This window comes from Acyrthosiphon pisum, chromosome X (genome assembly GCF_005508785.2).
Source record: "Acyrthosiphon pisum isolate AL4f chromosome X, pea_aphid_22Mar2018_4r6ur, whole genome shotgun sequence".
Taxonomy (NCBI): Eukaryota; Metazoa; Arthropoda; class Insecta; order Hemiptera; family Aphididae; genus Acyrthosiphon; species Acyrthosiphon pisum.
The window spans coordinates 91,780,014-91,792,419 of NC_042493.1; the positions used below are offsets into that span (position 1 = coordinate 91,780,014).

General features: G+C 28.2%; 1 protein-coding gene across 1 annotated transcript in view; it reads left to right on the forward strand.

Annotated features, from left to right (window-relative positions):
- The first annotated feature begins 5,952 nt into the window (after positions 1-5,952).
- LOC100165708 (3-hydroxy-3-methylglutaryl-coenzyme A reductase-like) overlaps positions 5,953-12,406 on the forward strand; it is a 31,399-nt gene continuing 24,945 nt past the window's right edge. Inside the window, 1 exon segment of the mRNA XM_029485296.1 lies at positions 5,953-6,057. Coding sequence (XP_029341156.1) covers positions 5,953-6,057 — 105 coding nt within the window.

Sequence of the window (12,406 nt, forward strand, 5' to 3'; positions counted from 1 at the left end):
GATATTCACAACAGATAAGCAATACTCGACGGCAATTAATTGAGGAAAAAAATTTAAAAATAGCTGGAAAATTAAATTTAACTATAATATTATAATATTATTACATAATCGTGTTTCTTGATATAATTCAAGTATTAAATTCCACGAAAAAACCGTTGATTTTTTTGGTCAGGAATAGGTTTTGGTTAGGTTAGGTTAGGTTAGGCTCTATGTTGATCAGTCGGTGGGTCAGTCAGGGCATATTCGATTACATTATATTATAGCCATCCAACCCGGCATGGGCCGTGTCAGCTGTCAAATGAGAGGCTTGTGAGACTAGTTTGTGATTATGCGAGCGGTACATTATATTTCAAAAGTTTCAGATTTATACCAAATTTGTCGCTTTAAGATATAATTTGTTTATTCGAATCCATTAGCGTCAAAATTTGATGCATGATTTTACCTATTCTATACCCGACTGCCCCGGTAACCAACATCAATCATTTATATAAAAAAAAATATCTAATTTCTATCGCGAATCTCTAAATTCTTAATTGTGCACAATTATATTGACAATTTCGAAAAACCCCCTTTTTATTTGCACATCTAGTTCGCTAGAGGAACTACTATTCCAAATTTCAAGTTCGTACGTTTTGTAGCTTATGAGATGTAGCCATGAGTGAGTATGAGTGGTATTTGGATTTTATATAATATTATACATATTATAATATGTTTATCCAAAATATATTCAAACTTCATAGTATTCAGTCTTGTTTTATAAATTACAATAGCTTCATCAGAAATTATACTATTTACATAAAAACATCTAATGTTAGAAAAAACTAGAATTATTCAAATGGATTATATTTTAAACAATGTCATTGATATAAAATGGACTATGATAATTGATACCTAACTATTATCTGTTTACCTATATGCGTCACTGCTTCAGTTTAAAATGATGTTATATTATACTTAATATATTTTTTTTTTAATTTAGTGAATTTTAGAGTTTTATTATTACTTATTACTAGAATATAAAATTATTGTTTGTGAAAAGGTATTCAATTGCACGTATGAATACTTTGGCTATTATACAACTAATATGCGACTGCATACCTACACAAAACCTATATCTATGCAATATTAAATATTATAATTTATAATATGAAAACATACATCTGCCGTATTTTTGTTTGACTGGCGTTGAATAATAAATAATAATATTATCTACGTACTTAAAAATATACCTATATACCTGATATAATTTTATGTTCCTTACACAACAAATACACACACACATACAGGACATAAACACGTACGCACTTGCACTTATAGTATTTACACATTACACTTACACCAATGTGTATTGTTGTGACAATAATATTCTAGTACCTAATCAATATTATAATTTATATAATATTTCCCCAAACTATAAAAATAGCTAGGTTTTTTAATGTTTTCACCAAACACCACAGGTTGCTTAAAATTGTTTTAAATTTAATGTGGTCCAATGGAATGTGAGGAATTGTAAAAATCAGTTATAAGAATTATATGTATTATATTAATGTGTAACAGATTTGTTTGACTTCCTAAATATATTTTATGTATATTTAACATGTATTTAAGGTGGCAATAATCTAATGTTAAAAGAAAATAATATAATATAAGTAGTTTTAATTCGTATTATTTTCTTTATATTATTATTTATAAGTATTTAAATTAAGTTTTTAGTAAAAACGTTTTACTATAAATTTACTATTTATATGATATCTAAAATATGATAGACTGTTAGTTGAAGAATCTAAGTCAAAACTCAAAACAATAATTCAAATTTAATAAACATGAGTTTATGAAAAAATAAAATATTATTTGGTAAACGTTATATATATGTTGTTATAACTCTGTTCAAAATGAGATCATAACTGCGCGGCGACCAGTTTTCGTCAGGCGGAGGTCAGACGCCGTCCCCATTTTTTTATTTTAAAAAATAATTGTTCAACGAAAAAAAATCAATTACATAGGTAGGTACTAATTGGCTAGTCAACTATTTGCAACTAATATTTGCCGTTTACAATTTACTTTTTGTCTCTTATTTTAAGAAAGAAACTTTTTTTTTACAGGCGATTAGTACCCCCACGGTAAATATTATAAAAGGGGGGAGGGGGTAATTACTCTAGGCGATTATTGCCTCAGGTGATTAATACCCCCCCCCCCCCGGTAATAATATTGAAGGGGGGTAATAATCGCCTGCTACAACGGGACGACCATCGCTGCGCCTGTCGACCGCTTATAGAACCAAATATTACACCATCGTCATTCGATCTTCATAAGTACAACCGTTGTCTGATGGTTCGTATTCTGGCCAACGTCGTTATAATTATTATAATAAACTAGCTGATCTCGTGCACTTCGTTACCTAACCTACCTACAAATTTTGTATTTCAAAATACATTGTTAATATAATATTATACAATAGTCAATAACTAATAAGATATAATAACTTTTATCTGTAAGACATCGAGTTTGGCGATTGGGGATACATGTCAATTGATCGAAAAACAATTGATCGCAAACGACAATTGATCGAAGAACAATTGTTCGCAAAAAACAAATTAGTTGCTCAATAACGCGATAACCCGAATAAATAATATAATCATAGACCTCTTAATAGTAGACTTAATAGTAGCCCACTTCATGTTTCCACTGAGTCACATCGATGATAATTTTATATCGTACGTGGTGCACTTTGTATTTAGATATAAAAATAATATTGAATTCAACCGCGATAGTAATTTTATATCGTACGTTGACATGGTGCATGGCAAATCCGAAATTATTATCGTTTCAGTATTATATAGTGTACCTAGGTACTTAAAATACGTTTGACACGTTTAAAGTTTTGCCATCATGAGTTAGGTGTATGTAAACAGTGAAAAAAATAAAAGAATGTTAGAATATAAAGGATTTTTACATACACAAGAAAAAATTTATAATGAAAAAGTGTATTGGAAATGCTCTGAAAGTAAAAAACTGAAATTCAAAGGTCAAGTTCATGTTGTTAACGAAAAAACCGTGAAGTTCATCAAATATAATAATCATGTACCAAATGCATCAAACATTGAGGTCAAAAAGGCTATATCACATTTAAAGGAGATTTCATCCCAATCTACATTTAGTACTCATTCTGTTATTGGAGAAATGTCATCGCAGGTATTATAAAATATTATATTTTAATATTTTATTATAGCTAGCTATCCCTAATATAAATATAAAACAATAATTTTAAATTAATTTTAAATGTTTTTTTTTTTTATAATTAGTTACCAAGTGCTCTGGCTGCAGATATGCCAAGTGTACAAACGTTAAAAAGAACGTCTTCGTCAAAGAGAAGAAGCTTCTCCACCTAACCCAAAAAATTTTGATTTTATTATTCCTGAGCAGTATCAAAATACAAGTGACGATTCACGAATCTCCCTCGTTTTTTGATTTATACAACCCAAAAAAATTTAGATTAAATGGAGAATTTTGACGGTTTTCATTGAATCGCAATAAATTGTACACTAGAATTGTATTATAATAATATCCTTATTACTGATTACTGAACTACTCTCTAATGTGAAATTGGCTGAAATGTTGTCCTTATCATAAGCGTGCGCACATGGGGGGCCGGGTTGGCCGTGGCCCACCCTGCGAGACGTACCAAAATTTGTATACATAGTAATACATGATTTAAACATCACAATTTTTGATTTTTTTTAAATCATAGAACATTAATTAAGTAGGTGAAAAATAACATTGATAATCAATGATAATAAATTAAATGTCTTTAAAAATAAAATTGATTTTACCATATTACCACTACAGATTGCGAAATTGTATTTATTTAAAATTTAAAACCGTGTTGACAGTTAAAATATTTCTTATTTAATTTTTAAAAAATATGTATCTGTTTTTTATCACATGAATGATTTGTGCCTTAAATAGTGGGTGATTACGAGTAGGTAAATTAAAGTATAATTGTTTCTTCCATCAGAGTTCAGGTTTCTTAATCTTTATGGCCCACCCTGCCACAAATGTCTGCCCACGCCTATGGTACTGAATTCGATAACGGATGTGTCAAAGCTCGATAAATTTGCTTTTGTGTATAGTAAATGTTGCAGACGAATTTAAGGTTTTATTTTATTTGAAAAATTCGTCTTTTTTCTATTACAAAAATTCGTTATAGAAATTAGCAATGCTGGACAAGTTAATGATTTTTTTTAACTCAGTTAAGTTAATATGCAGCAATAACAAAAAGTTAAAAGTTAATTTAATTATAGATTAACTCAGTTAATACACACATTTCATTAACTTTATATGAAGTTAAAAAAAGTTCATTTGTTTATACAATGTGTAGTGATCCCTCACTATCGTTTATATTTTGAGTTCGACGACGTTGATGTGTTGCATAGGAGAGGTTCGACAGAGTAACAAGTTACACCGTAATAATTATAAGTGATTTATTTAAGTTACAAAGAGTATAATGTTTTACATTTAATATATAAATTTGAGGACAGAGCGATAAGCATCTGCCCGAGAAATTAGTAATACTAATATGTACGTCGTACTGACGGTACTAGGTCTGAACTAATTCTAATTTGGCTATGGATGGAGACTCGTATATATACAGAGTCTCCCCTAAACTAATAAATACACGGTAGAGATTAGGAGATGGATCAAAGGAGTACCGCCGCAGTTGTTGTTGTCGGCTCGCCCTTGTGCGTCATCTAGATTGCTTAGCAAAGCAGTTTGGCACTTTTCGTAACTGGTGAAAAGTGCAATGATGTAGAAACAATAAATGCGGTGGTCAGTTGGTTGACAGCTACACGTGCCCTTGTAATCTAGTATGTATGATTAGTCATATTTGTAAAAATGTAGTAAAGCGGCGGTCGGTTTACTACAAATGCTAGAGTACTTAATTTTTTTCCAACCCAAAACTTAATAAAATTATAGGCTATAGTGTTTATGCTTTAAACAGTATTGAGTATTTCCATATAAGTTAAATTGGAAAATATAAATTTTAACTTTAAACAATTCACGGTAAACATGAAAACGAAATAGAATGTATTAAGTGTAGGTAATAAAATAAAAAACAATATAATATATTAACTTAACTTACTTCTTAAAATTTAAAATCAATTCATTAATTTCACGTTAATTAAAAAAGAAATGTAGTAAGTTAACAGTTAAGTTAATGAGAATCCAAAAGTAACTAGTTAAGTTAAAAAGTTTAAATTAAATTAACTTTTTAACCTAACTTTAACTTTTTAACTCGTTAATGCCCAGCCTTGGAAATTAGGAAATTTTATTCAAATTAAAAAAAATCTCAATTGTTCATGTTTAAAAAAAATATATTTCATCCACTCGTTATGAGTTATGCTTTTTTGGTGATAAGATAAAAGCTTGTTGCCAAATATTGCTTCTTTAAAATTAAAGAAAAAGTTGATATTGATGATATTAAACAAGTATAGTTAGGTACTTACTGAAGATGTGTACCCAAATTTATATTAATTGTTATAAGTAGCTTTTACTAGACCTGTTAGTTGCGCAACCTGCAAACGTTCATTATCTTCAATGCAACGTTCGGAAGCTTGTCTGCAGGGAACAACAATGAGACAAGAACGATTTTCAAATTTATTAATATTGAATATCGAAAGAGGTGTAACTAATAGTCTTGACACAAACAAAAATTATTGATACATTTTCAGCAACTAATAGAAAATTAGTATTGATTTTATATTATTTTATATGTACCTACATTTTGTTATGACTATATTATGACCTATTATGACTTTTCAGTAGATGGGTGAGTGGTATTAACTATTCTTAAACCACCAGCTGAAAAATGTCAAACCGCCTCTGAATTAATTATGTACTGTTCAGTGTTCTTAACTCGTCGAGGATCTTAAAAAAAAACAAAATTTGTTAAAGATGCCGGTGCGCGGCGGGGAACCACAACGTTATGTGCAGTGGCGTAAATTGAGTGGTGCAAATGCGGCACTTGCACCACCACATCTAAAATGTGATGGTGCAAAGGTATGTTTTTGCACCACCGGAAAATCATTAATATATATAATATATAAACAGGTACAAAATAATAATTTGCGTGCATGTATTAGACATTATCATTTAAATTATTACCCTGTCTATATTCTAAACACGGACAAAGATATACGGACTATATACGGTGTACGGTATATCTTAGTCCGTGATTCTAAAATATCGTAGAACCATCATAGATAACATTATCTATGGAAACTAACTAACCATAGAGTTATATGGCAGTATCGCAGAATATGACGTTATTCCATTGACCTATTATACAGAGTGTGTCTTATGTCATTGTACGCGGGGCTTTTTTAACGATTATGGATCGATGACATAGAATTTCGTTAAAACGAAAAAAAAACGTTTCTTTATTTTTAACAGGCAATTTTTTTATAACAATTTAAAAATTTTAAGCACGCAGGTGTACCAATAGCAAAATCAAATTTATTTTTTCAAATGGTAACTACTATATTTTTAATGGATTCCGGTAAAGCTTTTTTTTATGAAAATGTTGACAGTCAAATCATCAATTTTGGTTCGCTAGTTTATTAACTATGGTCCTCTAAAATTAAAATATGTAAAATATGCATTAATACTTTTAATTGAAATAATTGGTATAGGTTTAATTTACAAGAGCTAAACATTTTTTCTTATAAATAACTTTTATAACTTGAAATTTGAATCAGAATAATATGTTCCTTATATTGGTAGGTATTGCATGCAAAATATGAATTTAGCAGTTGAAATTTTTTAAGAATTGTTTAATAATCGTGATTGAAAATCAATGTTCTATTCTTAACTGACGTGGTTAAGGTTTGCGAATTAAGGTATAGTAATGAAAATCAGTGAACATTTTAATGATAGTATAGGTATTAGATTCTGAGTGGAACGACGAATGTATTGATTTTACAATGATGTGTGTTTTTTTATTTTTTTTTTTATTTTTGTGCCTGTCATCACCTTTTAGGACTGTAAAAGTGCTTGGATTTTCTTCAACAGTACCTTTTCTGATAGGAAAGTGAATCTAGTTGGTACTTTGGGAGGGTCAAAAGTAACATTATTCCAATAGTTTTCAAAAGCGCCGTGAAAAACAAAAGAAAAATTAAGGAAAAACGGGAATTTTTACGCAAAATCTATTTTCGAGAAAATTGATTTTGGTTTTTGGTGTAACTTTAAAACGAATGACTGTAGATACATGAAATTTTCACTGGTTGTTTATATTTACATTTTCTATACATGATAAAATTTTCAAAATATTTTGATTTGTTTTTAGCTGTTTACGGACAATTTCAGTTTCCAATTTAATTAGTTTTTTTTCAATGAATGTCAATAAAACATTATTTAGTGAGAAAAATACTTGAAAATTTAAAACAAGGCTCCTACTATATTGTTACAATGAGATTTGAATAATATTAAAAATCCTTAGTCACAGTTTTTTTTTATTAGCATTTAAAGTTCAAAAATTAACAAAATATGTAAAAATCACGAAAATTAGCAAATTATTTTGAGTTAATAATTCGTAAAAATTTTTCTTTTTAGAACTAAGATTTTAAAATGTAATACAAGATTCCTTATAAGTTAAACTACCTTTATCAAAAATGTCTATAAGAAAATCAAATTAAATTTTTATGAGCGTTTGAAATTCATATTTTTACAACATTTGGTATTCACTCGATTTCTTACGTAACGATTTTCTTATTTTGTTGTAATTAAAAAACGAATGACTGTAGAAATTTGAAAATTTCGCTGAATGTTTATATTAGCATTTCCTATACACCATAGAATTTTGAAAATATTTTGACTCTTTTTAAGCTGTTTACGGACATTTTCGGTTTTCAATTTTTTTAGTTTTTTTTTTTATAAATATCAATAAAGTTTTATCTGTTGGGCCAAAAAGTGTAGAAATGTAATACAAGTCTCATAATATATTGTTACAATAGCAGTTGAAAAATATTAAAAATACATCCGCACAATTTTTTTTATAAGCATTTAAAGATCGAATTTTGACAAAATTGATCAAATTTTAATTTGAATAATTATTTTGTAGTTAAAAAGTTATAAAATGTTCAAATTTTGTATCTAAGAATTGAAAATTTAAAACAAGATTCCACGTAAATATTTAATTCTGTTACCAAAAATTCTAAGAAATACATAAGCACAGTTTATTTTTATAGTAATTTTAAGTTCAAATTTAGACGAAATTACATATTAAAAAACCTGGAATGACTATTTTAGTTATTTTGTTGTGATTGTATAATATTATTTGTGGGTACTTGAAACTTCTAAAGTATACTATTATATATCTATGATAGTACCACGGTTTGTTGTTTATGTATAACGCGTTACCTAATGGATATTGTGATATGATTAATTTGGAATTTATTATTGATATTATAGATAAGTATACCTATAATAGGTATGTCTAATACCTAGACTGACAAACCGTCTCCCTCAGAATCGTTTTTCTTATACAGTGATATTATATCATTGAATTCAAATTTAATACTATCCATTATACAGTGACCCACTTGTAACCTACTGTACAGCAGAGCGACATCCACTTACCCACCTTTTATATTATATATCTAGCTTATGAGTTTGGCTCTATGAAAACAGTTTTTATGAAATTTAAACAAAAATAATAACTTTTAGTAAAGGTATCTATGAATGTACCGGTTTTTAAAGGTACAATATTAGTTGGGTATATATATTTTTACAGTGAGATTATGATACTTGAACATATTTTTATTAGACTTATGAAATGTTTACATGTTTTAACATAATATAATGTAAGAGTCATAAAACTTGATATAATATCATATTATAGTGTAGATTGAAGAGATGTAAGTCAACCATATAGAACTGAAATGGTCTGTTATATTCAGTGTTGTAAAGAAATACTTTTAAAAGTACTTAAGTAATTACTCAAATACTTGTAAAATAAAATATTTAAAATACCGCCCAAATACTATAAAAAGTTAAGTATTTGAGTAATACTCAAATACTTTTTAAAAGTATTTGAAATAATCGTAAAATACAAAAAGAAAATTCTATTTATTTCTTATACAATTTGTTTTAATCAAAAATTTTTTTATTCAAAAAACGAACATGATTCGTTCAATAATTAAAATTCTAAACCGTCCTGTTAGTTTTTTTTTAGTGATAGTTCTAAATATAAGGGCTAAGCCCCCCCCCCCCCCAAAAAAAAATGTCCATAGCCCTCTCAAACATTTCCTACATTTTTTACATGTCTTAAGCTTCTTCAATATTATCAAAGTAAGGCCTAGCCTCCCACCCCCCAATCTCAAACTCCATTTGCACCTATGGATATCTCCTACCATCATCGATCGTCGTCGACGATAAACAATAATGATAATATTGAGAACTATTTTCTTAGTGAATAGATAGTAATAATAATTAGTAATAATATTTTCGTACTGTTTAATAAATTATAAAGTTAAAGTTTAATAACTGTTAAACGAAAGCTTATTTCATAATATATATATAATATAATATTTTGTTTTAATAAGCTTATTCTGATACCGACGTACCGTAGTCGTCGACGATTGGAGAAAAAAACATTTAATTAAACTACTAATCGACGTAAACCGATATCAAATTGGCCACAAATAATAAATATATAATATAATATTGTTATAACGTCGAAGGATAAACACGATGGCACGGTTTTTTTATTTAACCAGGATTACAAATAAAAACAAATTAAGAATTAAAAGAATAAAAAAAAGTATTTAAAAAAGTATTCAATACGGAAAAAAGTATTTGAATACTTTTACTCAAATACATTAACTCAAATACTTTACAACACTGGTTATAGAGTATAGTTGCATTTAATATCTAATGATATTGATGGATTGATTTGCAAACTATTCATATGTTATTACTGAGATTTTCGATATTTTGGACATGATCTTGAGTCTTGACATAGAAATGATATTTGTATAAGATTTTATCAAAATTATGATAATATTCTGATTTAGGGGAAATCAAGATATTTTTATTGACTTTCGCTGAAAAACCATGATTTTTTCAATTATATTTCCGAGCTTGTAATAGCAATATACAAGTGATTTCATCATTATTTTACAAAGTATACAGAATAATACATGAAATATATAGTATACTAGCTGATCCCGTGCACTTCGTTACCCGTTAAATGTACAAACTGTATATGACTCAAACTTTGTTCAATGCGTTATTTAATATTCGGCGTATGATGTTCTAGATTTATCTTAACTTTTCTGTTGCCCGGAATAAAAATACTAATTCGCAGCAGTATATTATCAGGTAGGCAATCTACCTGCGGTAGATCTCGGACCCCTTCCTGTTTGTACGTACGTGTATGATTTAACTCTAAAGTATCAAAGTTATATCAAATTGGTCGTATTCTACCTATGGTGGATTAATATAATCAATTAATACAAAATCCTAACCTAACCTGTTGCGTCACTGTTGTATTTTTGACATCCAGATTTCCAACTTTTCCGGTGGATTTACCTAAAGTTTTGTTACATAATAACCTTCTCCGTGATATACTCTTTCGTTTAAAAAAAATCAAGTAGATCTGATAAGTAGTTCCAGAGTTGACCCTGTACAAAGGTTTTCAATAAGACTGTTGTGCGACATAATTACGTGATCGTCGGCTTATATTCTGTCGTCTTGGTCGTGGCTTTTTTTACACCTAAATCCAATTGAAATTGGATAAAAATCAATCTCATTTAATTTCAAACCAATTAATATTTATCTGGAAAATAAAGTTGTTGTTATCATATTATGTATGTACAGAGGCGGATTGGCGAATTTTTTCGGCCCGGGAAATATGGATAAAACCGGCCCTGCACCGCAAATATGCACCCCCCCCCCCTAAAAAAAAAGGTCATAATTTTACTCAAATTTCAAAATTTGTTTAGTTTCACCACTAAATTAGTAAAATATATAATAGGTACCTATAATTAAATGCTATAACAGTTTTTGGTTAGTCTGCAGATAAGGTTAACCTGTTCAGACTGTTCTAACTTGAACCTGAAGTTTAATCTTATTATATTTTATATTCTGAGCGGAGCGATGAATTTATTGAATTCACAAATGTGTTTTTTTTTTTTAAATTAAAATTTTTTATTTTTGTGTTTGTCATAACCTTTTAGGACAGTAAAAATACTTACATTTTCTTAAACTATAGTTTCACTTTTCTGATAGGAAAGTTAATCTAGTTGGTACTTTGGGGGTGGGGGGGGGGCAAAAATTAAATTTTCCAGTAGTTTTCAAAAGCGCAGTGAAAAACAAAAGAAAAATTAAGGAAAAACAGAAACTTTTACGCAGTCTGTTTTCGAGAAAATCGATTTTGGTGCCACTCTACAACAAATGACCGTAGGAACATGAAATTTTGACTGAATGTTTTTATTATAGCATTTTCTATTCACCATAACATTTTTCAAAAATTTTGACTACATTTTGAGAGCTGTTTAAGGCACATTTTCAGTGTCCATTTTTTTTTTTTGGTTTTTTTTTTTATAAATATAAAAAAAAATGTATTTGTTGGTTGAAAAAGCTTGAAAATTTAATAGAAGGCTCCTAGTATAATTGTTTCAAAGGCAGATGAAAAAAATTAAAACTCCATAGACACAATTTTTTTTATAAGCATTTAAAGTTCAAATATTGACAAAATACGTAAATATGACGAAAGTTTGAAAATTATTTTGAGTTAGAAATTCATAAAACATTTTATTTATAAATCTAAGATTTGTAAATGTAATACAAGATTCCTCATAAAGTTGTCTACCTTAAGCAAAAAAAAAAAAATGAAAGGAAGAAAGTCAACTTAAATTTTTTTAATTTTAATTTTTACATTTGATATTCACTAAATTTCTCATGTAACGGTTTTCTTATTTTGTTGTAATTACAAAACGAATGACTGTAGATACTTGAAAATATCACTGAATGTTTAAATTAGCATTATGTATACACCATACAATTTTGAAAATTATTTGATCTTATTTGATCTTTTTACAGAACATTTTAATTTTAAATTTTTTAGTTTTTTTTTCTATAAATAAAGATAAAATGTTATTGGTTGGGCCAAAAAGCGTGAACATTTAATACAAGGCTCCTGATATATTGTTACAATAGCAATTGAAAAATATTAAAAGTACATAGGCGCACATGCATTTAAAGTTCGAATTATGACAAAATTTATCAAATTAAAAATTTATAAAATGTTCGACTTTTATAGCTTAGGATTGAAAATCAAAAACAATGTTCCACGTAAATAGTTTCCATTAACAGTTATTTCTTTTTTTCTCGTATACCTTTTCAGCAC